The following is a 26,739-nucleotide window of genomic DNA, read 5'->3' on the forward strand; positions in this document are numbered from 1 at the left end:
GCTAAATTTGCCGTCTTTCCTCATCTTTCCCACCCCCAAAATAACAAAGAAAGAGAGTAATTTAACTGCTTCCCTGGGGCATGATGTGAGGAATTAGCACTCAAAATAGAGAATTGTGCAATAAGAACAAATGGCTGGAAACAGAGATAAATCAGTAATAGTATAGTCCTAAAAATGTAATTAGACATATAAATAGTTTAGAGAAGTGATCTGGTCATCACCAATGACATTAAGATCAGCAATGGTTGATTTACAAGAAGATGCTGTAATTTAAAAGAAATATTTTAGGTAATTATTTAAGTCTTTGTAGGCAACAGGGTAAATTATTGCAAGTCTCTCTTGGTTCTTAACATCTGAGTCTGTGATTTAAGCAATGGGAAGTTAGGATTCTCTGGCTTCCATGCTTGTCCACTGTAATGGGCTTTTCTCACTTAAACAACACCGAGGGAATTTCCCAGAAGCAATTCTTACAGGAGATAGAACATCAGTTGTGGTCTTCAGCAAATGTGAAGTCCACAATCCCAAAGTAGAATTTGGATTGTTTGTGTTCTTTTGAATACCTGTGTGCATGAAACAAGGGGGAGTCTTAGTTTTTTCTTATTCTGTAATGTTTTGCAGGACTAGATAAACTTAATCTATCAAACAATCCAAGAGACTCGGAGACAAAGCCTTCTGCAAATGGCCATCAGAAAACACTGTGATAACAGTCACCTGCAGTCAACAGAGCTGAAAACATCAACCTCATGGCATTCCTGTCATCTCATCAGCATTTTTATATTGCTTTTAGTTATTAGTTTGGGTCGAGCCTTGTCTCATTTTGATGCTGTGTGCTTCTGAGGAAGTTATGTGTGTCAGATTCTTCTCTTTCCAGTGAACTTTTGGTCTGCTTGTTTATTTCCCAGTAAGTTAATGCAGGAGGTGCCTTGAAGACTGGAAGCTGAAGAGAAAAATGCATTCCTTTTTATTTGCTTAAAGTCTCACATCTTTATTTTTAAACTTGCTACCATTTGAATGCACAGTACCTCCTGTGTTATACAAACACAGCTATGAAGAATAACTTTGGGACTTGGTTAAAAAAAAAAAGAAGAAAACATACACTTGAAGGCCAACATGACCCTTACTGGAAATGTAAAGTACCTGGAGTAGGTATCCTTGACAGAAGATAAACAGTTCTACTGAGAGTGAGTTAAAAATGACAGTAGAGATCACAGTTCCCTCGGTGCTGGATGCAGTAGGCTGTGTCACAGATCTGTCTCGGAAGGCAGCGTTTTCAGCTCTCTGTCCTTAGCTCCAAATGCCAGGTTGCTTTACTGATGGTCAAACAATGTGTTACAGAAGTCCAAGATGAAGATTAACTTCAGTGTTAAATCTGAGCCTAGTATGCTTTGTAAAAAGCTGTGTAGACCCCCTGTCACAGCTCTTACAGTTCTGTGAGCTGTTGTGCCGTGGAGGTCCCTTACCCTACCCAGTACCCCCTGTGAAATTCTTGATGAACTACTGTGGGTAAGCAGTACCTGGAATCAATGCAAGGAGCACAGGCTGCAGTTGCAGTTTTCTACAATCTTTAATTTGAAGTAAATTTCTCTGAATTTATACTTCAGTTACCAGGATTTCTGTTCAGTGGCACAATCCAGTTATCTATCACTAGCCTGTTTTTTAATGTACACATGAACATGTATATAGGCCTATATGTGTAGATACCGTAAATTAAATTCTAAGGTTATAGAGATGATGTAGGTGGTTTGGTAAGTAAAACTTGTGTGTTCAGTCTTGGTAGTTTGAACTTCTGTAGTGTTACAGTTTAACTGCTCAGAGGCCTTAGATTCAGGATGACATCAGTGGGTGGTAATGTCCTTTCTTGTAGCATTTCCTGCAGCCTTAGGAGTCCTTTCAGGAGTTTATAGTTAAGAAAAATAACCAAGTAAGTATTCAAAATCTGGTAGCACTTTTGTACTGCTTGGCCACAAGTAATCTTCAAACAGACTGGAATGGGGACACCTTCAGTGAGTGTCTGTCATGTAGGGAGCCAGAATATGTTCCTGTTTATTTCCCATTTGTGTAAAACTGCCTGTCTGTAGTTTGAGGTCTTATATTATTTGGTGACAGCTTGCTCTCTGGTGGGGTTCCAAATAAGGTAAACCTTGTGTCAGAAACTCTTTGGCTGTTTTCCTGAGATGACTGCTCTGGGCTGTAGACCTTATTGCTGTGTGTGTGAATGTCTGCTTGTTTTTTTTCCCCTAAAGTGCTTCAAAAATCAAGCTCCAGTACACATGAGGATTACCTTTTTTGCAGCTGCCTTTTCTGACTTGAACTGGGGCATAATGTAAATATTTCTGTAGTAAATATGATGCTAGAGAGTTACTTTTTTTGTGTGTGTGTGATTAGTATAAATACAAGGTTTATTGAACTGACTATTGATGTGTTGTATCAAGTCTTGGAAGAAGAAGTAAAATTGCTTGATTTCACTAAGATTTACAAGCATCTTTTTTCTTGTTTAATGCTGACACTTTAGTGAGAAATCTTTATGTGAGTCAAAGTTCTGCAACCAGTAACAGGGAGCTATAATTAAAAGTTGTTCTAAAATGAGCTCATATTTAAAATATTGGGAGATATATTATTAGGGGCATCATTCAGGTATTCTCAGAGCTTGTAGCCTTATGTATTGGCATCATAGTTAAAAACTGGTGAAATGTGTCCACTTTTTCATGCAAGTCATTGTATGACCAAAATTGTGCTCATGTCTTAATGGGACTGGTGAATTGTGGTGTGTGAGGCCAGTTAGCTTTATAGAAATATTTCTATTACAATGCTAAGACAGTTAATAGAAGCTGAAGAAATTAATATTAGGAATAAACCTAGGAGTGTGAACCAGCATAGGTCATGCCCTTCGTGCCTTTGGAGAGATATTTGTCCTGGCATCAGTGACCCAAGAACACAGAATAAGGTGGATTGTAATGTGTGTGTGGCTTCTGCAAGTGGGTTGGGCAGTTACTTCAACTGAGCAGGGGCAGTTCCTGACAAGAAGCACCCAAGCTCCAGGCAAGGCTTTAAATCCCTTTTTCAAAACAAATGTTACAGCCTTGACTGTTCCCACCCCTTCTGCTGGATTCTGCAGGCAGGTGTATGGGTTAAGGCTGTGTTAGGGAAGACTTTACACTGGACTCTGTGGGATGGTTGAGGTGCTGTGTGGTTTCCAGGGTGGGTGAGAAATTCAGAACTACCCTTTGCAACTACTGACAGTGTTTTGTTTTAAAATCAACTGCTGATATTGTGATGCTGTCCACATTAAAATAAGCCTTTGGCCTTGAAAATGACATGCTTATGCAAAGCTTTGTAACTGCATGCAGGATACAGGTCACTGTATACTTTCCACAGAAGCATATGGTCACTTAAGTACAAGCAACTGGTAATTCATTAATGGATATTGACAATACATTCCTAGTATTTTGACTCATGTAGAGTCAGGTGGTCTATACCTTCAAGGTATATACAACTGATCTTAGTAACATTAACATCTGCCTCACTTCTTATGAGGCAAAAAGCACATCAATGCTTCCATCTTCAACTAGATACCACATAAGACCAAAAAATAGATGCAAACTGAGTGTTTTAAGTTAGCCATTTTTTGGCTTTTTTCCATGTTGGTAGCACAATATTAAATGCAATGGTGGAACTGTAATATTTGTAGGATTTCTAAGCATAAAGCACACATGCTTATCACTTTAAGCTAAAAAATAATAGTATTGGTTACTGTACAAGTAACAGTTTTGCATTCATAGGAAGCTTTGTTTACTGTCTGTAACGTGATGTTTATCTTTGGCCCTGTTCCTCCAATACCTTTGACCCTGTTGACTGTTGTAGTGTCATAGAAATTAAAAGATTTGACGAGTTGTTTTCCTTGTCTGGTTCCCAAATACCACCTGGACCACCAGTGGAGAGGAGCTCCTGCAGCAAGTGCTTGGCAGGATGAACATGGGAGCAGATCCTGGGGGACACATCCTCCCCTGTGTCCCCAGGAGTGCCATGTCCTCCCCTGTGGCACCAGGAGTGATGGGTGCCAAGGGGCTGCAGCCCCTGTCTATCCCACCATGTCTCTGCCACTCGCTCGTCAGTCTGTGCAGCAGCTGATGCTATTTGAGGTGCTCACATGTGCCTAGTGCTGTGTAGTGAAGACATGATGGCCCTTTTCTTAAAGAATTTATAGTCTAAATTAGAAAGGAATAAGGTAGAAACAAAGCAATTGGCCTCTTCCTGCATGTGGCTTTCCTTGAACTCGAAACACGTTCTAGGTTATTTCGCATCTCTTCTTCCTCTTCCAGGAGGGGGGTGGTGGTATATGTACAGCAGCTGAGCCTTACCCTTAGTGGACTAGCATCTAAAATACAAGAAAACATCCTAAATCCTGTTAAACAATTCTCTGATCTTGAAAATAGCATTTTTTTAAATCAAGGTGAAATAATCTAAACAGAGACAGGACGATAAGGCCACATGAAAAACCTCTTCAAAAAGAAATGTGCTTAGTTTTGTTTAAAAAAGTGTTGTTGTGAACTGTAAAACTTTAATTGCTTTAATGAAATGAGATTCCCTACCTCCTAGTGTTAGGATTTTTGTTGTGATTTTAGTGCTGAGTTGAGACGATATTGCCTACACTGAGTTCCCTCCCCAGTCCATGAACACTGAATTTGCTCTTGGTAAGCTGGCAGGTTTTTTCAGTCACATTGTCAGGATTTGAGCTTTACAAAAATGCTGCTTTTGAATTCATCCCAGTCAGTGAGAACCAGCTAAGCCCACAGCCACCACCCACATGCTGATACAACTTCTGCCCCCTTTTCTACCTTGCCCCCTGCCCTGACCTTAGGCAAGGTAGACACAGTCTCTGTTGTATGAAGCTGTGATGTTCCTTCCTGTGATCAGGGTGAGAGATGAGCCTGTGGTGTGTCCCTCTGCCACACAGTTCAGGTGCTGAGCTGTGGGAATTGGTGGGAATTGCAGACTCCTGGGGTTTCCAGGTGATAGCTGAGGTGTTCAGGAACTGGAGCTTGGCACTTTCAGCTGTTTTGTTAGGGCTTCAGGTGGTTCAGGATCTTCTGTCTGTACATGACTGTGCAGCTGTTCTGTGTTTAATTGGCTTTTTGCTGTCTCAAGAGCTGCATGGTTCTGAGAGGAACTGTGTCCCTCCACACCACAGCCAGAGAGGGTCTCCTGCAAGCTGCACTTGAACACTTAAAGCCCAACAATATTGGTCAGAATCCTAGGAAGGAGAACGTACCTTGTGGGGAATCAACCCCAGATGGGACTTCAGAGTCCCCACTGTGCCCAATAATTGGGTAAGGGTGGTGGCTGATGGAAATGACATGGAGCTCACCTGCTTGGATTCTTTTATTATTTTTCTAGTTGGTCTTTAAAATTCCAGATTGCTGAAAATATATTGCATGGAATTCAGGGACTGATGGAGCTTTTTTTTTTTCTAAATCTGTCCTTGATTCTTGGAGATACCCAACCTCTTGGTTTGCTTCCCTTTTTAGTGTTTTCAGGTCATTCTCAGTGGCCTTTGTGTTAAGAACAGCTACTCTTCTTGAGATAGAACATGAAATAGCAGAAGAATGTGCATAGATTTGATTTATGCACAGTAAGAAAACATACCAGAAGGCAACTTCAATGGAAGGCTTTTGGAATATTTCACAAATGAAGCACCTAAAACTCTTCTTTCAAAGAGAAAGAAGAAATGTGTATCATTAGTATGCAAATGTCAATTGTATGTTCTCTAAACCAGTAATTCACGGATGCTGAAAAGAACTTAATAAGTTCTTAGAACATCTTTCGTGATTCACAGTGAAACAGTATCTTGGACTTTATAGAAGCCTGTGAACTCCTGAAGGTATCTCTGTCTTGCTAACAGAAACCTGAGGATGCTTGCTAGTTTTGTGTTAATTACCATACTGTATCAGTAACTTTTTTAGTTTCACTTATTGCTCATAATTTTTTTTTAAATATAGAAAGCATTAAATGTTTTACCAAATAGAGAAGGTGACTCCAAACAGTCAAAGAGATAGTATGAGAAATATCCTGTAAATGCTGATATTCTTGACATACCGAATTCCAAGCTGTTTAAAAGCTGTATCTTTATGAAGGCCTTACATAAACATAGAAATTAGGAAATCCAAATTCTTAAAGGCTTTTAGGTATCTGAATGTTGATATGTACCTACTTGAGCACTTTGGTATGCTGTTTCTAAATGTTTGTTGATCACTAACCCCAAGTGTTGCTGTTGCTTTTCTCCCTGCCCCCCCAGTATATTAAGTTTTATAGTCGGCATCACTGGATGAAGCTCCTTTCCTGAACAGGTCTTTATTTTGCATTCCTCATCTATTCCCTGCTTCCGTAGATACCAGCTATTGAAGTACTGGGGCACTTGCTTTGTTTTTAATGGATTTCTTTTCCCATGTAGCCTGTACAGAGATATTCCCCAGTTAGAACTGTTCTTCCACTACAAAAATGTTCACTTTTATTAGTTCATTTTTTACCACTAGATTCCATTTAAGCAGTCCTGTCACTAGAGGGTCCTCTAACAAATTACCAAAAGCTCAAGTCATTTTGAATTAGGAATGAGAGGGTCTAGTCATTGCATATATTTGTGCTTTTAGCTTCCAGTGGTGTGAGGGTACAGCCCCACTTCTGAGTGAGGGGAATGAGCTGGTGTGGCCACTGGGAGCCCGTGGGGTGGTTGTCACTGCAGGGTGGCTCCTGTTGTGGAACTGCTCCGCTGGTCATCTGCTGTGGGATGTACAGAGAGAGACCTCAGCTCTCGCTGCCTCCCTCAGTGGGAGGTGGACACACATCGGGGCAGCAGTGTGTAGCTCTCATGTTCCCATCAGGATCAGGCTTTGTGAGGTGCTGAGGTGAGGCTCTTCACCTGTTCTCTGGATTTTTGTATTTCATGTGTATGAGCATGCTTTGGGCCTTCTCTCCCCGTGTGATTGATCATTCAGAGAAGTGTCATGGTGGTGGTACCTGTGCAGTGGATTCAGTGGGTGTGTTAAAATGCTTAAGAAGAAAACTAGCTGGTGCATGATTTCCCTTTTCCCCCTAACCATGAGTTTTTGCATTCTGGACCAAAATTCCTAGAGTCACAAAATCTCTGTGAGTACTTTCTCCTCCTTGGCTTTATATAACAAAAAAAGTCACTTTTACTTTCTTAAAGGTAGGTTTCAAAGTATTTTTGCCTAATTTGGTGTGACTTCTGTTGCTTTAAAAAGAAGATACATTTGGGTCATGGGATTTGAAATCTTGAGGGGGGGATGTGTGTGTATGAAGCACATGTACACAAAAAAGGGGTGCATTTCGTTTCCTCTGGGTTTGGGACCCAACCCTGCATTACCTAAATAGAAATCACATGTTGCTCTTGTCTCCACTAAATTTTGTCTTTTAAATTCCCAGTGAGGAGACTGAGGATGTTCTCGGGGTGCTGTTGGCACCCTGGTCCCTGTCACGTGGAACTGGGTTCATGTGGGCTTGGTGGGCTTGACCATGAAAACACAATTCTGAGCTGGCGTTTCCGTGGCAGTTGCTGCTGCTGGCTGGGCTATGGTGATGGCCAGCAGGTGCCTTCACTGTGCACATCCAGGTTTTTCACTGCAGTGTTACTGGTTAATACCACAGTTTACAAAAAAAAGTTATAAATTGTGCACAGTCTAAACTGTGTGAGGCTGGAAGGTGCTGAATGGAACTGGTGGTCCCCTCTTGGTCTGATTTGTGCTTTAGGCTTTCTAAACTCCACAGTCTTGACCAACTGGCTTTACTTTCACATGGATGTATCTGACCACAGTATAACACAGCGAAAAACTGTGCTTTGAGTGTTAATTTAATCACAACAATTTTTGGGTAGATACCTTCTCCCCACCAAACCCTTCCTGGTTCATTTTAGGTCATCCAGAATTACGATTTATAATGTTCTCTGTTGTGGATATTTTGTTGTGTTACAAAAATAAGTGAATATATCTGCTGCCTTAGATAGGCTGATTTTTTTTGTTTTGTGGAAAGCAGTGGTATTATGTTTTTCTCCTTTGTTTGAAATGTTACACTGAATGTTTTGTAGGAAAATTTTTTTTTACTGTGTTTTCAATAAAGGTAAAGTGTGATTTATAGCAGAGTTTTGTGTCTTTTTTGATTCTAAGCAATGAAAAAATAAGAATCTGTATCATTCTAAATTATCATGTCAATAGTTGGTATGAATAGTTGTGTTCCTCTCTCTTCTTCCTCTCTTCTTCCTTCCTCCTCCCAATTTAACCTGCTTTTGAGGTTCTCAAATGGCTGCATTTCTAAAATAGCTGAGGTAGGGAATATGATGGAGATTCCTGCACATTCAGAGGCATCACAGCTCTGTGTTTTAAGACAGGTGTGCAGTTAATTTGAACCCTCTGCTTTAGGCCAGTGGGGATTGTTTATAGCAGAGTATGCTCATTATGTAATTTGTAAGTAATTTTCAATCCCTTAATAGTTTGACTGAAGGGCAATTTTTATATCTTAAACCCCTGACCACCATGTTTCTTCCAAAGGCGTCTGTAACTTAAACAGCTTCAGACTTTAAATTCCGTTTCACAGGAGAGTTTAGGCTGTTTTTAAAGTTCAAGAATCACATGGCTGGAAGGGACCTGGAGATGTCTGATCCATCCAGCTGCACAGGATCAAACATAGCTGTGCTATTCCTGGTATTTAACCAGCCTGGCAGGGGCTATCTGTGATGTGATTGCTGTGCTGTCTTTAGGCATTATATTCCAGTGTTTAATTGTCCAAGATTTCATAAATGTCAAATGTAAAGGGCCCTTCCCATGCTTTAAACTTTAATTTTGTTCCCAAACGTCCATAGTCAAACAAGCCATTCTGCTTGCACCAGCTTTTTCCACACCTGAAAGGTTACATTTCCCTTTATTTTTGATATGAGGTGACCCCCAATTCCCTCAATGGTTATATGGAGGTCTCTCATCATCCTTTTTGCTGTCTGTGGGGATGCTCATATATTTTTGGAAATGCAGAGCTCAAGTGGATGGCAGAAACCTCCAAGCCTGAGCTGTGGCACTACATCGTCTTCAGTACTTTGTTTTTGGTTTGGTTGGTTGTTTTGGGTTGTTTTTTTTTTTTTGACAGACAGTGACAGAAGAGGCATCTCAGGTGTTGTCCTCAGAATATATTTTTATGCCTTTTTACTGCCTTAAATATGTTTCTGCATGTAGGCCTGGGCAATCTCATCTTCATATCTGAAGATGCTCCCACATGGGCTCAACAAAATAAATACCTAAAATGATTGCTTTTCTTGAATTTAATAATCTTGAATGCAATCCCAGCTCACTGTGGCCACTTCCTCCTGATGCATCCCAGTGTCTGAAAGCTCTGCAAAGACTTGCACAAGTCTTAGACTTGTCTGTGTGTCTCTGCCCATAAATGCTTGCAGCACTTCTAAGGGGTGTTTTGACAGCTGTACCATGACCAGGCAACATGAGCCTTTCTCTCTGCATTTCCTGTGAGTGAAAATCTGATAGGAAAAGAAGGAGCCATTTTTTCAGGGAGTGTGTCTTGGGAAGTGAGAGGTGAGGTGGCAGAAGGGTTGAGCTCAAGGTCAGACAGCCTCATGGCACCTGAACACTTTCCTATTGTTTCATTTCACTTTTGGTAGCTTTTCTCTACCAGCACACGTGCTCCCTTCCAACTGCAAAAGTGACCCTTCCTAGCATATATCAGAATATTTAAATTGAACTTTTTTAGACCCAGAGAAATCAAGAGCCCAAATCCCACAAAAATCTCACAGAGATGATGTGGAAAACTCACTAAGAATTCATATAAACTTGAATTTCCTAAATTTGCTGCTAACAAGATCTCATGTATTCTTTTTATTCTATGGTCTGATTCACTGCTGAGAACTGTTATGACTTACTTTGCTCCCAAATGATCCCTAACACAACAGGATATTGAAAGGCTGTATCCATTTGTCAGTAGAAATTGGATTAGTTTCCTTGTTAGTAAATGCTGATTTAGTAATTTAACATAACAGAAAGAAGTTCCCTGAGAGCCCTTGTATTGTGTATGTATTTAAATTCCAAAGTGATGGGAAAAGCAGCAGCCCCTCCTGTACTCTGTGAGGGAATTCTGTGTAGCAAAGAGCAGGTGGGGAACCTGGTGCCTCCCCTCATCACTGCTCAGTCAAGAAACATCCCAGTCTCTCCCACACAGGCGTTCACGGTGACCTTCAGTGGTATGTGTAAAACAAAAAACAAATAAACAAGAGTCCCACCACAGGCCTCCTCCAATATTTACTTTGTGGTCTTCAGACAATCCTGATCGGTGACACCGTGTGCTCTCTGAATGACTCATGAAGTGCTGCTTCTGTCTTTAATATTTTAATGTGATTATGTATTTAATCAATAACAGCCATAGTAAGTTGTACCTAACTGTTGTTAGCTGGGTTCTAGAACTGAATCTCTACATTGCAATTTTAACTGCCCTTACTGATTTCATATTAAAAGCTGGCTTCAGGAGGAACAAGGTGAGATGACACCCAACTCTTCCATAATTTGTGGTTTCTGTTCACCATCAAGTACCTATTGATCCATTTGAAAACACTTCTGGCCCTGAGTTATGCTTGGTCTTCATTTATAGTGGTATCAGACTTGACCAGACCTGACCTGGTTTTGTAAGCAAGTGAGCCTCCTTGAGCTGGAACTGTAAAAATAAAGAGGAAAACTCTTCTCCTGCATAAGACAGCGATCTATGAAGTTCCTCTACTGCTAAGATACTATCTGCTTTGAGCTGCTCCTGGATTTTCTGTAGTATGACCTGACCCAACTCGTATCCATCAATCAGTAAATAAAGTCTAAGGTTGGGAAGAAAAAAAAGCCTAACTGAAATTTAGCCCAGAAATTTTTCTAAATCAGTGTAAACTATGAATGTGAACAGAAAGGATATCAGCATTTTGAGTAATTTGTTATTGTTGGCACGTTCTAGGATTTAAATATGAAATCCTGCTCTGCTTTAAAGCATAATACTGAAAAACCCTTTTTAGCCTAGAACGAGTGAAACTGAGCAATTGAATTTATTTCTGAAAACACCATGCCCTGTATGTTTTATGTCTGTGACTTCCTAAAGCTTGAACAGAGTGGCATAAAGTGACTCTGTGAAATCCCCCATCGGTATGCAAAGCTGCATCAGTCATCTGTACAGAAGCACAAGACTATGATAAAATGAAACGATGAAACAAAGCACCGAGGTGAACTTTGTCCATGGAGAAGCCTTTTTAAGTGATCCAGTGTCAGCAAATTGCTTACTAATGTGTTGACTTATGGCAACCCTCAAAAGTAAAATGAAAAGCCTGGAATTTACAGCATATCAATGAATCAGTTGATAAGCTTTTACTGGTTTAATATCCTCCTAGTTTTGCTGCTTGGAGCCACTTCAGGTTAGCAACAGAATGTTTACCATCTCTGTGTGATAAAGGAAGTCAAACGACTAAACAAATTCCAGGACCATTATACTGTTTGGTGAGATTTAAATTAAAATCGTTGGGAGAAATCATGTGGAGGGGGGAGGAAGAAACTAAAGTCAACTGCATCATTTCACAATGACTTACCTCGCTTCCTAAACAATGGCAGGATTTTTAGCAGGGCTGGAGATAATGTAATGCATTAGAAAAGATTTAATTGCACCAATAAAAGGCTATACCACAATTAAATGACATATAGAGTGACATTTATAGGTGGGATCAAAGAAATTCACTACCTAACATGCTGAAGCAACACCCTGCTCTCTGTGTATAGGAGTGCTAAAAGTAGCCTACTTTGGTTTCAGTGACCTTTCTTATCTCCTTTGATCTAGATTATTAAAAATTTTAATGCCAGGTATAATAAGGGCTACTGTAGCACCCTGAAATAAGCAATATGTGTCTTTCATAGTACTAATATTTCAGAACTTTTTTTTTATTTTGTGATATTTATTTAAGCATATGGAACTTGACATTTAACCTTTGTGATCCTTCCAGAGGGGGCAGGGTTATTAAAAAATAGTTGGGGTTTTTTTTGCTATTGTGACGCCATTTGATTATGCTGATGTTTAGGGAGTGACCTTTTAAAAGCACAGTTCAATTTTGAGAAGCAAATTTTATTTTAGAAAAGCTTTTTAGTGTCTGGAAGTGGATAGCTCCTTGTGAAAACTTTCTGTACTGTTTTCATTAACCAACACTTAAAAGTGTAAGAGTGAACAGCAGGAAAACTCATCTACAGTTCCCACTTGAAAGCCACTAAGAAAAATAAGTGTATATCCTTTAGTCATTACTTGTACTGAATTGATTCAAACCCAGCTAATTGTTATGAGAAGACTTTATAAATTTATTCTTAATAGAAGGTGGAAAAGTGGTGCCCATATTGTTCCCTGTGAAATCCTGAAGTGTTACATGTGAGAATGAATTCCTACTACTGAGGCCTCGATGTGGGTGCTGTGTTGAAGGAAGACCTTCCCATGGCTTTTGTAACTATGGGGTGAAATGTAGGCAGCCAGGCACCAAAGACAGAGGCCCTAAAGCTGGCCCAGGGGAGGTAGCTTGGTGAGTTGCAGCTGTAGCCATCTGAAGTTCAGTGAGAGAAATTTTAACCAACGACATTCAGCTGCAGCTTTTAGCATATTTAGGAGCCTTCTTCAACCTCCTGTTGCTGAGACCTTGTTTCATAGCTTAGCATGGTATCTTGGGCCCATGGGAAACTGACAGCCTTCTTGGGAAAGAAGCATCCATCTGCCTCCCCAGACTTTCAAACAGGAGAAAAATCTGAGTATTGCTGTTGTCTGTTCCAGTCATGCTTCTTGAGGACAGTCACAATCTGCCAACAGATTAATTTATTCCAAACTTAAGGGCTTGAGCACTTTTGAGTGTAACATCAGTGTTCTTCAGTCACCTTCATATTCTTTTTCTCTGCTACAGGGAAGGATTTTGCATTGGTTCCAAAGGCAGCAAAGCAACCAGCAATCTGTCTCAGTGTTGCAGCTGAGAACAGGATTTCCTCCCCATCCTGCCACTGTACAGCAGTACCAGTTTTGTGTCACCAGTCTGCCAGGTTACATGTAGGGTACAGTGTCACTATCATACAGAAGTGCAGAATAGGGCAAGAGTGGGTTCATGCCTCCAAAGCTCTCCAATAGGATACAGCTGTGTACGTGTGAGAAATGATGTCAGACAGTAATAAGCCTTTTTCTGCAAGCACTCTTCTGTTTAACCAAAGTGATTATTTAAAAAACCCAAACCAAACGATTTAAGTATTGGTCTAAACTTAGCACTGTTTTAGCTTGCAGCTTGGGTGAGAGGATATTCCTGGCTGCACATACCAGCAGCACTGACACAGCTGGTGATGTGGCTCTGCTCTCTGAACCAGGCTCTTGGTGACCCTGGGCTGGACCTTGTCTCCTCTCACTCCCTGAGGGACGGTTTAGTTATTGCTGAGCAGCTTTTGTTCCTGAAAAGCTGATCTGAGCTGGCTGTGACTAAAGTGAGGGAAGACTGGAAGCTGGCAAAGGAGAGCCTGAGGCTTGCCCAGGACTCTGCAGCAGCAGCTGTGTGCTGGAAGGCAAAGCGGGGTCACTGTAGAATGCTTGACTCTGCTTTATTTGTATGGGGTCACCCTAATTTATTACAGTCCGATTTGCATCTGAGCAGAAGTCAGAGAGGGGCAAAGCCGTGGAGTGGAAGTACCCAGTTCAGTGAGAGAACAACAACAAAAGGAGTTATGATTGTTTATGGATTTATTTATTTCTCCCCTTACCGTACCCCCTTCATTTAATTTTATAGGAAAATAGATCACTTTGATTTATCAAAAAAAAAAAAAAGGATACAGAGCCTCACAAGAAGTCCAGTATTGTTGGGCTAGGCAAAATGCAGGTCGTAAAATTAAATATTTTAATTATTTTCCTTACTTTTAGATTCTAAAGAGGATGGAATGAACAGACTGACAAAACAACTGAGTGACTCCAGTGCTGCCTGTTTCATATGAATTAGAAGGAATAAATGAAAAGGGAGGGAGCTGATATTCAGGAATTCTGGTTTAAGAAAGCTGAATCACACCAAGGAAACAGACCAAGGAAGCAAATACAACATAACTTTTTGTCAAATAGTTGCTTTCTTAATTTTCTATCCTTAGGAGGCACTGGGTCTCTCAGGTCTTTATAATCTCTTCTAACAATGTATCCCCTCCAGGAAGCTTGAATTCTCTAAGACACAATTCTGCTCAAGAAGAGGAAACTCTAATTTATATAATTTAATTATTTACATGAAACATTAATTTAATGCATTTTTTTAAACTCTAACTTTTGTAGTGCATTCATTTTGTCTAGTTTCTTACTAAAAGTCTAATGCATTTGGAACATTATTAAGAAATAAATATTGTCCAGTGACGCACCTGTAGCAGAAGTAAGGCTTACCTAACTCATTCATTTTAACCAAGCATGCCCTATCATGTATTACTCTGGTCTGATAGTGCTCTTTTCTACACATAGGACAACTTTTTACCTGTAAATTTTTCAAAGGTTTTCAGATATGACCGAAAAAAGAATTAAAATTACTTACAATATATTTCATCTCGGTACAGATGAAACAGGCTCGATTACAGAATGTAAAAACACTTAATTCTTCAATCCATGAACACTCCACAAGATCCATACTTTTAAAATTAAAGCGTTAAGAGAATTTTGTAAATCTCCACATATTCACATGAAACTTCATGGATTAAATTATTCCAGGTTAGTATACCCATGTAGAGCTCAGTTACAAACTGTGTTTTCCCATATGCTTTTAAAAAAGGTTATAAAAAAGAATAAAGTGCTTCATCATAAAATAGCTTTAAATTATATTTCTTACCATAAAAATCTGGAATCAAAATTACTTTTCAGGATGATTACATTTAATTCATTAAGATATTCACTTAGGTAGTTTAATTAAAAGACTCATGTATTATGTACTTGAATAGTTATATAAAAATGTACTCACTTAATGGACTACATGGGAACATGAATGCAGCACCTGTTTTTTCAAAGGAAAAAAACAACCCCAAGAACCAAACCTGACTTTAAAGCATTCTAACAGCTGAAAAGGAAAAAAATGCTGACAAGAAAAATTCTGACTGCCTGAAAGGTCATCAGTTTCCTTTGGTGATTACTGCAATCTTTCGAGTGGAAATAAAATTAGTTTCTGAATCTGTGAATTTTGTGTTAACAACACATGGGGTGGCAGAAAGCAAGAAATGGCAACTGCTACTGACTGGAGGAAAAGACTGTAAAACAAGCATTTAAAATGAAATCTGATTAATTTTTCTCCCCTTTCCCAACAGAGACATGGTATTTCAAGAAGTGATACCCATCAAATGCAGCGTTTCTCGCATACAATAAAACAAAAGAGAAAGTATGTTGATAGGCTTCAAGAAAACTTCACCTTTATCTGACCTGAATTCCCACCAAATGCTGATGATCTCCATCCTGACAAAAGATACAGAGTTGGACAAAAAAAGCAGTTGGCTCTCAGAGGAAGGGAAAACTGGGAAAGGAGTGAAACCCAGAACAAGCAGTGAGCACTCTTGAGCTGGCAAACACAAGAGGATTAATGGCCAGCAGCCAGCTGGAGGGAAAGCTTTCAGATACAGTGGCTTTTTCCCTTGAGGGAGGAAAGCTAACGAAACACCGAGGACAAAAAGAATTCCAGAGGCATTTGCCTTTTTGTGCCAAATCTAAAGTAACCTTTTTAATGAGTGCTGTCTTTTGCTCTCTCTTGTCAAGCTTCAGACTTTCAGGGTAGCCAGAAATTGGCAGATCTTTCCAGAGATATCCTACCTGTCTGTGGACAGTTGTTCACCTCCAGCTAATGTTGATGTAAAAAGAAGCAAAAGCCCTGCATCTAAGGTTATTCAAAGACTTTGATTCACAACAGAGACTTGGTTGGGAGAAGTCTTCTAAAAAAATTTAAAGGGAGAACAGGCAGCAAAACTACCCTAAAATGCACTGTGGAGAGAAACTTGCTAGCAGTTGGGATAATCTTCTAATTACCATCATCACCTCTCTGAAGCAGCTCTTGCTTCCATCAGTCACTTGTCTTTTTTTTGCTTAATATTTTCAAGGTGATAGATGAGAGAATGTAATAAAACAGGATGTATTTATGCCCATGCTACACACATGCACTGAGCAAAGCCATCAAGGTAAAATCGAGGCATTTCGTCAGATAACCTGAGGAAGTGACTGACTGGCATTGGGTGTACACCTACTTCATTTTCCAAATAGAAATAACTGTTGTACTAAACTGCAATTAACAAAACTTGTGAGAAGACAAAAAATATCTTGAATTGTACAAAGAGCAAATGTTTACCTGATGAATGAAGGCCAGAATCATATCTAACATGAGTTTATTTGAAGCAGAAAATAGCCTATACCTGCTTTGCAAGAACAGATAAAAAGGCTTCTCTACTGTCATAACTTCAGAAGTGATACTACAAATACTACCAATCTTCCTCTGCCATGTCATGTTCAAAATGATATCAGAGTTGGCCACTGAGTTGGTCCACTTACTAAAATCTAAATAGTGTCTGAAAGTAGAATCTTTCCTTTATTTCTTCCTCCAGCTGATGACTTTCAGCAGCACCTCAGGAAAATAAAATAAGTAAATACAATTGTGTAGTCCACACAATTATTCAGTTACCTATGTACCATAGCTTGAATTGCAAATTCTTCCCTGAATATTGCACAAGGCTGTATGGATTCTCCATGCTGTGTGTATCTCTGCTTTTTTTTGACCCGTTCTTCAGCAGGAAGTGTCAAGGAAGGATGCTCAACTACTGATTTCTGAGCTGTGGACAATAACAACAAATCACTGAATAAAACCCATTGGCCTTTACAGACAATGGATTTTCTTCATATGAAATTCATTGATAATGCACTTGCTTAGGAATACTTTATACAAATACTTCATATAAATCTATCATTGGACAAAAAACCATCAGGCAATATATTTCTTATGATTAAGTACCTAAAGGGGCTACAAGAGAGCTGGAAAGGGGCTTCTGACAAGGGCAACGAGAGACAGGACAAGGGGGAATGGCTTCAGACTGGAAGAGGGTAGGTTTGAATTACATATTGGGAAAAATTCTTCCCTGTGAAGGTTGTGAGGCCCTGGCACAGGCTGCCCAGAGAAGCTGTGGATGCCCCATCCCTGGAAGTGTTCAAGGCCAGGTTGGACAGGGCTTGGAGCAGCCTGGGATAGTGGTAGGTGTCCCTGCCCATGGCAGGGAGTTGGAACTGGATGATCTTTAAGGTCCCTTTCAACCCAAACCATTAATGGATTAGCTATTCAGTAATTATCAGAACCTGTTTACATACAGGATTTATACAGGATTTTTTTAATGTACATTTTTATTTGCTGAGTAATTTGAATTTATTTTGATACCTTTTCAGAGCCCTTAAAATGGGATTACCTAAAGAATGTAACAACAACATAATTTCAAATTATCAGCATAAATAAAATCTCAGAATTGTGAAGTTTTCCTCAGCATTGCATTTATGCATTCTTAAAAATAAAAATTAATCAAGTGGTATAATAAAAAACCGTGGCTGCTGCTGTAAAATACTGAAGTTTGATGAGGCTGTGACATAAGAAAGAGAAATAAAGAGCATGAAGAGACAAAGAGATGGTCCCAAGAGACCAGTGATAGTGTCACTGTTACAGCTGAGCGTGTCCAACTCCAGTAATGACTGTGAGGTGCCTTGCTGCATGTACATGTGAAATCTGCTTTCTTAAAGAAGGAATCAGTGAAAATACTTAGAGTATTACTACCTGCCCCCACAAGTGGCAGATAAAGTCCAGTGTCAGTATCTCAGCAGTAAAAAACTTGTGCTAATAGGTACAGCAGGGGATAGATCTTTGTCATCTTTGAAGATCAGAAGAAGCTGCTTTTCTGGATTGACCAAAATCCGTGGAAAAATATCCTGGGTTTGTGTAATAAGCTAATAACTCGAGTTCATAGTGAGGCCTTAATGGTGTTTGACAAAACAAGAAAGGAAGAGGGACAAAAATACAATACAATAATTACAATGCAAGCTGATGCCCCCTAGATGAGAGTTCCAGTCCTAGATGGGAAGGAAAGGGTAAACTCTTTCATTCATACCAGAATCTTTGCATAAATCTCACATTACTATGCAGCACATATTTGTTCTGTGTAAGGTTTCAAAACCCCCATCAGGCGGCTTGTGCATCCAAACTCATTTCTCATGAGGAAAAAAGGAATCCTAGCAAATCATGGGGTTTTGGTGATCCCCTTGCTCAAGTATCTCATTATTCTAGGGCAGGATTTGTTAATTTTTGAGGCAAAAATTCTCCTCCTGAGCTCATCCATCTACAGATGTATATCGTTAATCATCTAAAATTTGCACAAACTGCCTTTGATCTTTTAAAAGAACTTTTGAGAGGTACTAAAGGATCTATCAGGAATACTGTCTTCCCTTTAGTTGAACTATATGCCTAGCCTACTTCCTTGTGAGGTCATGACATCCTTCAAACATAAATCAATCTGAATCCATATTTTAGAACAACAGGATGGCTTTGAGGTTTCAAGCTGGGTCAGTTTATGCTTTTGGAACAACGTGGGGAATGATTTCCCTACATGTGGTTTGTTTCACATCGACCCCCCCTTTTGTTATCCCATTTTGATAGCCCAATATATCGAGGGATGGCCTCTGTGATGAGAAAATCTGGGTATAGGGGGAGTGAACAAGAAAGCAAAGCAATGACAGCATGAAAGAGTATCACAACCTAAAAAATGCCTAATCTTGGTTTCTTTCCAAGCAGTGTGGTCAGAGGCTGTTTTAAGGAAGAAAATGGGATGGCTTTGTGGAAAGCCTTCTGTGTACCCCCGGGGTAAGAGAAAATGCTTATTTAAAGCTTTCACAAATGGATTATTTAAACTGCCAAACAAGAAGAGATTGGCAGCAAAATTGAACTTCTAAATAATACAAACCAGATGGGACACTTGTGAGAGGTTATACAGGTGTTTAGAAGGAAAGCTTTTATACAACAGAGTTTCTGAAGGAAAACTGGCAGGAGGACACAAAAGGAGGGATGTTGGCCAAAGCAAAAAGCTCTATGGAGATATTCTCAAAGCAGCACTTTGAAAAAATACAAGCAGTGAAAACCTACATTTATCACAGCTCAAGACATCCAAGAATTTTCATCCTTATGCATCGAATTTAAAAGCCCAACCCATTTACTGACACACCCATTTACAACCAAGTTATTTATCCTAAAATGAACCTTATAGAAGTGTTTACATGCCTTTAAATTATTACTGCTGGATTTTAGGAATCAAGCCCCTATTGAAAAGAATGAATGATAGGAGACCTATGAAACTTTGTTTGATTACCCATAAACTCAAGGAGAAAATGTTGCATTAAACTACATTTTTAAAGTTGTTTTGCAGTTTTAATATTTAAACCGTGCACCCTTATTAAGGAAGAGAAAGTTTGACACATGCATTTTGAAATAATATGAGAATATTGGTGAAAATTCTATAAGGTAAATCCCAGGAACCATTGAAGTTTCAAAAAATATTTCAGCACAGTCTTTTGAATCACTTGCACAAATATTCATGTGGGACAATTCAGTCAATGCGTGATTTAAAGAGAAAATTCTTGGTCTTTCTAATAATAGCAGAAAACATGCTCACACTTGGGCTGCATTTTTTCACCTCAGCATTCAGCTTCCATAATCACTCATTATTGATGTTCCTGTTAACCCCAATACCTCTCTTCTGTTTTTCCCCCTGCTATCCTCTCTTCAAAATGAACTAAAGAAAAAGCCCTCCCATCTTTAGAACTATAAACATGTAAATAAAGTGCTAATTGCCTCATCTTATTACCTTTGTCCTATCACTGGTTACACTCACTTGTTGTTCGTTATCTGAAGTTTCCCTCTGAGCCTTGAGCTGATTCCAAAGGCAGAGCTGCTGGGATGGAGTGTCCCTGGTTTAATGGGTTCCCTCTGGAGCTGGGACTACTGTGACTACTGGTTCCTGTGGCAAAGGCAACCTGATCTTCAGGGAGGCCTAAGGGCGTTTCTATGAAAAAGAATAAATAAAATAGTTATTAACGATGATGAAGGCTCATTATGCTCAAACGTGCAAATTCTGGAGCCAGAAGGTTCTTTAAGTAGTGCCTAATCAAGGCAACAGAAAGGATGGACACAAGAAGACATTCATGGCAAAAATACTGTTGAAATCTTTAGAAAAGGGAAATACAGGGCTGAAACTGAGAGGCAGGAAGCACATTTGGTCTCCTGGCCTGTTCAGATGCTCCCTGGCTTTGTTTTTCTAAGCAGTATCTGTCGCTGCTCCACAACTATATTTTTATAACACTATTTGAAAGTGAGTTTTCCTACCAGGCATCATTCCAAGCCCTCACATCTGTGACTTTTATCTTGCTGCATGTTTGCTTCTAAATTTGAAAAAGGTATTTAGCTACAGGTGTTAATTCTTCCCTGGTGTAGCCCCAGGACCATTGTAAAAACAAACCTTTTTAACTTTGAGCAAAGCTGGGTATATATTAACGAAGAATGCATTTCATGCAGCATTAGTAAATGTCTTTTTACAGAAGAAGGAATAAACCAAACTGTTTCAAATAGTCTTAAAAAAAATCTTAATGCTAGAACCTTCCCCCAGCTAAATATAGTATCAAAGTCACTGATGTTTTCTTGAGAATAAAATGTAAAAAAAGTTATGACAGTCAATAGACATTAAAAGTACTTCTTGCTTCTAATGAAGAATTTGTCTTCATCAAGATGCACTATTTTCACCTTTTTGCCTTCATTGTCACAAGAATAATATTTTAAATGCATTTCAGGTATGAAAAGATGCATTTAAGCTACTGATGGCAATTCTGTTTTTTACCTACTGGCTTAAACTGCTGAATTTTGACAAATTTTAAAACAAGATATTATGCTGTTTAGCAATAAATCATCTTACTGAACAGAAAGCTTAGCTTCCACATTTTAGTTTATTTTAAATAAAAACAAAAATTACAAATCAGAATGGTTTACCTAATGTTAGCTGTGGAGAACTGGGGTCAAGAAGATACTCCTTTTCTGCATCTTCCTTGTTTTGGTGCTCTTTTTTCTTAGTCCAGTAGCTACTCTTATTCTGACTATTTCTTTTATTCATGGGATTTGTAAAAGTTCTTGGTATTCCTTGTCCTTTACTTAGAAGAATCTGTTAATAAAGGATCCTGAAGCTGATGACTGTTATTGTATGATCCTGTAGAGCAACTGCAGAAACTGCTCTCGTCCCTTGTTTGGAGGAGCAGCCCTAAAAAGCAAAAAAACCCAACCAATCTTGAATAATTATTGTTATAAATGATTTTAAACCATCCATATTGTAGTAAATTAAAAGAAACTCTGCACTTTTTTGAATTGTTAAGTGCTTTTGTACACATACAAGTCCAGTAGTTGAAGCCTAACATGCAATTACTGTAATATGAAATTTAGGATTGATGTTTCTGACACATCCTAGTTTTAACTTACAGAAAGTCAAATGAAATCTTTGATTTATCATTTATATTATTTATATATATTAAATAAAATAGCAGTAATTTTAGAGTTTTAATTACTGAGCCCATAATTATTATATTCAATAAACTCATTATGAGCTATAAAAGTTTGGCATGCCTGAACACATTTTAATTTCATATAATTAAAAACAATCCCAAAGGCTAATTCTGCCTTCCAGAACACTGAATATAAACAAGAATGTATTATTTTTATACAGGGAATGGGCTTATCTACCTGTTCCTCTGTTTCTCCCCACGCTTATCCTTTATTTTAAGAGGTGGAAAATAGTACCATGTAAAATTGTGATGTCCCATTGATAATCTTTAGCTGATTTGACAAGAATAGTGTTCCTTTACAAACAGTGATATAAAAAGAACTTGAATAATATTTCTCAGGAGAAGCAGCCTCATCAATAGCAGCCAAGGAACCTACAATTCCTGTTGTTTTCTCCTTGGGATCCCATGGGAAAGAGCTTAACATCTGTTCCAGGCACAGAAGTTAACTTTGGATCCATAAATCACCAAGTTTGTTTCTCTCCTGTTGACCTCATTTCACCCTCAGTAGGCTGCCTGCAATATACAGGGAATGGATTCAAAACAAATGGCAAGAATCACAAATTTCAGGCTGAACTGAGGAAAAGATGTGGCTGTAGCAATAAACCCCACAGAACTGTTCTGCAAGATTAGTTTGCTGTAGACAGGGAAGCCTGTGATACACAGAGCAGGGATGATGTTGGCAGCCCCTTTGGGGCTGAAGCTGTTCCACTGTGATCCCAACATCCTCACTGGCACAGCAGGAGGACGTGATTGGTACCAGAGTGGCGGCTGCAGGGGATGGAGTGAGACCCCTCAGCTGTGAAAAACAGGAGCCATTGCATACAGGGCTGTGCTGCTTCACAGTCACAGCACGGTTTCGTTTGGAAGGGGCCTTAAAGATCACCTTGTTCTACGGCCCTGCCATGTCTGGGGACCTTCAACTAGACCAGGTTGCTCAGAGCCCCATCCAGCCTGTCATTGAACACTTCCAGGGATGGGACATCCACAGCTTCTCTGGATAACCTGTGCCAGGGCCTCACCACCCTCTCAGTAAATAATTTCTTCCTAATATCTTAACTAAATCTATCCTTTTTCAGCTTGAAGCCATTTCTCCTTGTCCTATCACTCCATTCCCCTGTAAATTGTCCCTCTCCAGCTGTCCCTTAAGGCACTTGAAGGTGCTATAAGGTCTCCCTGAAGCCTTCCCTTCTCTAGGCTGAACAGCTCCAACTCTCAGCCTGTCTCCATAGCAGAGGTGCTCCAGCCACCTCATCATCTCTGTGGCCTCCTCTGGACTCACTCCTGCAGGTCCATGTCCTTCCCATACTTGGGACCCAGATCTGAACTTTTCAGTGTGTGGTTGTTCCTCTGCTACCACAGCCAGCCCTGCGCTTCGCCAGTCACAGCTCAAGATGGGATGATCAGAGGGGCTGTGTCTGTGCTGCAAAGAAACTGTGGATGTGGCACTTGGGGACATGGCTTTGTGGTGGACCTGGCAGTGCTGGGTTAATAGTTGGACTCACTGGTCTTACAGGTCTTTTCCAACCATGATGATTATTTTCAACCTCTTGTCCTTTTTCCCCGCACAGCTCCAGCCCCACAGCACAGGCTCTGAGGGAAGGGTGGCAGTGGAAGGTGTTGCTCCCTTCTCCTCAGAGGGTGGAATGGAGCCTCTCCTGGCTTGATCCCAGTCACTGCCCATAGGGAAGCCCCTGGGAATGGTTCCTTTCTGATTTTTCCTACCACTGAAGCTGCACACTTCCTGTATCCCACTGTCCCTAGGCACTGTTTTGCCCTTTAGCCCCATGTCTGTGTGGTACTGTGCAGCTTAGTGAGCATTAATTTTGACCCTCACGTGCATTTGGATTTGAAGACTTTTTTTGCTGTGTTTTTCAATTTTTAATGTGTGTTTTTAACCTGGCAGGTGGTAAGATGAGAGGCAGGCCCTGTGATTATTATAGATTTATAGAATTGCTTAGGTTTGAAAAAGTCCAGCCGTTAACCCAGCACTGCCAATCCACCACTAAACTGTGTCTCTAAGTGCCACATCTAAACATTTTTTTAAACACTTCCAGGGGTGGTTTTTCCACCACTTCCCTGGGCAGCCTGTTCCAGTGCTTGACAACCCTTTCAGCAAAGAAGTTTCTCCTCATATTCAATCTACACCTCCCTTGACCCAACTCAAGGCCATTTCCTCTCGTCTTTATTGCTTCTTACCTGGAAGAAGGGACTGACCCTCACCTGGCTACAAACTCCTTTCAGGTACTTGTGGAGAACAATAAGGTCCCCCCTGAGCCTTGTTTTCTCCAGGCTCTTCATCCCCAGCTCCCTCAGCTGCTTCCCACAGGACTTGTGCTCCAGAGCCTTCACCAGCTTCCTCACTGCCATTTTGGTGACCTGTGTCTTTGGCAACTCTATAATAGTCACCACTGAAAGAAAAGAAATCTTTATAAAGACAACAGATGAACGGTATCCATATGGATCAAACAATGATCTTTGTCACCTAGTGTCCCATTTTTGTTCAAGGCAAGAAAGAAAATGGCTCAGGGAGATGGTAAGAACACTAACCTATGACAGTACAGCACCAGATCTTCAGGGACTTCCCGCATTTTGAAGTGCAGCTTCCTGAGCCAGAAGCACTGCCCACGCCTTTGATTAGCACTGATGTGTTTCTTTCAGATCCAGAATTGTGTGAAAAACCTTCTAATACGAGTGTAGGCTTCCTCTGGCCATTTTCCTGGTTCTCACTTGGTGGGCCTTATTTTTCATGAGTAGGACAGGCACAGATGGTGCCTCAAATCCAGGTGTACCATTTCTTTAATTTTTTGGGTTTAAATACTTGTCAGAGTCCTTCTCAGCTGCTGCTGACTGGAGAGCTTTGTTTTCCTGTGGAAGTGACATTTTCTGAGCAAAAGCAGTGAGGTTGTCCTGAGAGTAATCTTTTGAGTAGCATATAAATGGAGTGATTAATCCACTGGATGCACTTCTCTGTAATTACAAGTAATTACTTTAAAGTCAAATCTGCAAATGAGAATACCTCTCTGTACGGTAGGGAAGATGTAAAAAGCAGCTGAAGTGGCTATCTTTAAAATGACATTAAATCACTGATTGTTTCCGAAGGCAGGAATAAAAAGATAAAATAGCGGTTTTTAAAGTGAACTTGCAAGTTAGCCTGACCCCCAACCTGACTCAGTAATATGATGAAGGGATATTTTAAAATATAAACTTTTAAAGGTACTTAGTAATAAATTTTAATTAGGAAATAAAGTAGAAAAGTTGATTTTCTGCTGTCTAAAATTTAAATGAAAGTGTAAATGCTGTTATATTTTCAAAACCCAACCCACTGATGTGTAGAAAAATCATGAATATGTATAAATTTGAATATAAAGATACTGAAAATAATCTCTCTTGTACCTGTTTTGGTTTCAGTTTTATGCTTGAACAAGATTCATCATTCTTTTGTCTTTTCAGTATTGCATTATATTTTTTTTAGAATTTATGACTGAATTTCCTAAAGCAGCTAATAAGCTTCTTTTCAAATGTTTGCCATCTCTTCTATTTCTGTCATACCTCATTAAGGTGATCCTATACACATGTATGCTTAATTAAGGCTTTTCCTTAAAATAAGCCTTTAATCCAGAGGTGCTGGGCCTTAATTGAAACTCAGAGAAGATTAGTGTCGTCTCTTATTTTGGTTTTCACTTTTACTGTACTTCCAACTGCTTCTAAACGAAAAGGCCTGTGTTAGCCTTAGCTGATACATGGCCAGGAAGAAATTAAAATTCATACTGCAGTCTTCTGAAGAGTAACATGCCTTGGTAATTGCCATTTCTTATTAAGTGCCACCTTTTACCACGAGCCTCCACTTCAAATGCAAAAGGTTGCTTTAAACACTCCAAGGACATTAACATAATGAACACGCTGCCTGTTTTGAAGGTGACTAATAAGTGACTAATGATACCTGGTTTTATCCATGTGCATAATTTTTAAATGTTAATTGTATGTTTAAATAGTGCTGAAATCTCAGATCTGTCTAGAATGATTGGCTTTTACAGAGTCCTTTTTAAGAAGACTTAGGAAAAATGAGGATTTGAGCCAAAGGTTAGCTGCACTCAGTTGAGGTACTGTGTGGTGCAGTAAATTTTAAAACCTTTTTGGAGGAGTAAGACACAGATTCAACAGCTTCTGCTCTTCTAGAGCGAATTGCACCAGCCAAAGAACCAATCTATTTTCTTCTTGTAGAGCTGCAACTGGGCATGGTATTGCTAACTAGCAGAGGCAAGTGGCCTGCTGTCATCAATGGGAGGAGAGTAACTTTTCAGGAAGAGCTATTGAATTCTGTGGGCTGAATGAATTTGATACAGAAAGAGCAATGCTAGGGCAAAGGTTTGAAACAAACAGTGTAGCAACTGTAATGAGTTTCACTGATATTCTGTCTTCACATCATGAAACTTGCTGCCTGTAACGTGTTTTTACACTTACTTGTGTTAAAAAAGTGCAATAAAAATATGCATATATAAGTGAAAGGAAGGTAGCACTGTTGTGCAGGTTGGTTCAAACTGAATGGTGGTTTCTAAAGGAATGTGTTATAAAAATGTGTATTGACACAATAAGTAAAGCCTGTGTGGTGAGCTGTGAGCATGGTGAGGGCTCTGCCTGCCCTAAGCTTATCCCTGAAAGGGTTGTGAGGTAGGATTGTTCCAGGGATGCTGGGCTGTATCACTGCCTCCAAACAGGTTCCAGGGTGTAGGCATTGAGTAGGATGGGTAAACATTTGCATGTGTAAACATAGAGATTTTTTTCTCCCACTGGAAATCAGGACATTTATGATACTGGAAATCTACAAGCCACTATTTCTTCTGAGAACCAAGTGCACTGCTCTCATAAACAATGAGAGCTGAGTCTGAACGCATTAAAGAGGAATTCCAGCTTGAAATACTTCTTTTGGCTGAGGAGGGCAGGTTTTGGCAAATCTGCACATGTGAGCCCTGCCTTTGACTCAGCAAGGAACACCGTGTCACAGAGCTTTGTAGTTGCCCTGTTAAAGGCTGTTTTAAGAGAACTGAGTCAGACATTCTTAATTACAAAAATACAGTGTCTGCCCTT

At 39.7% G+C, this 26,739-nt stretch overlaps 2 protein-coding genes across 4 annotated transcripts in view; one reads left to right on the forward strand and one right to left on the reverse strand.

Annotated features, from left to right (window-relative positions):
* Nucleotides 1–8,142, forward strand: part of LMBR1 (limb development membrane protein 1) — a 69,384-nt gene extending 61,242 nt beyond the window's left edge. For all 3 annotated transcript variants that reach the window (XM_042042825.1, XM_042042826.1, XM_042042827.1), the window contains one exon: nucleotides 619–8,142. In XM_042042825.1, coding sequence (XP_041898759.1) covers nucleotides 619–701 — 83 coding nt within the window. In that variant the 3' untranslated portion in view covers nucleotides 702–8,142. The remainder of the gene's footprint in view (nucleotides 1–618) is intronic.
* Nucleotides 8,143–14,058: 5,916 nt separating this feature from the next.
* RNF32 (ring finger protein 32) lies at nucleotides 14,059–23,440 on the reverse strand. Its single transcript, XM_042042805.1, is given in 9 exon segments — nucleotides 14,059–14,254; nucleotides 14,454–14,528; nucleotides 14,530–14,573; nucleotides 16,717–16,856; nucleotides 21,092–21,154; nucleotides 21,157–21,205; nucleotides 21,208–21,293; nucleotides 21,296–21,356; nucleotides 23,180–23,440. Coding segments are annotated over 9 exon segments (975 nt in total).
* Between the last annotated feature and the right edge of the window lie 3,299 nt (nucleotides 23,441–26,739).

Source organism: Corvus kubaryi, unplaced genomic scaffold, assembly GCF_017639235.1.
Source record: "Corvus kubaryi isolate FWS band 111438036 unplaced genomic scaffold, C.kubaryi_AGA036_p1.0 37398, whole genome shotgun sequence".
NCBI classification, from domain to species: domain Eukaryota; kingdom Metazoa; phylum Chordata; class Aves; order Passeriformes; family Corvidae; genus Corvus; species Corvus kubaryi.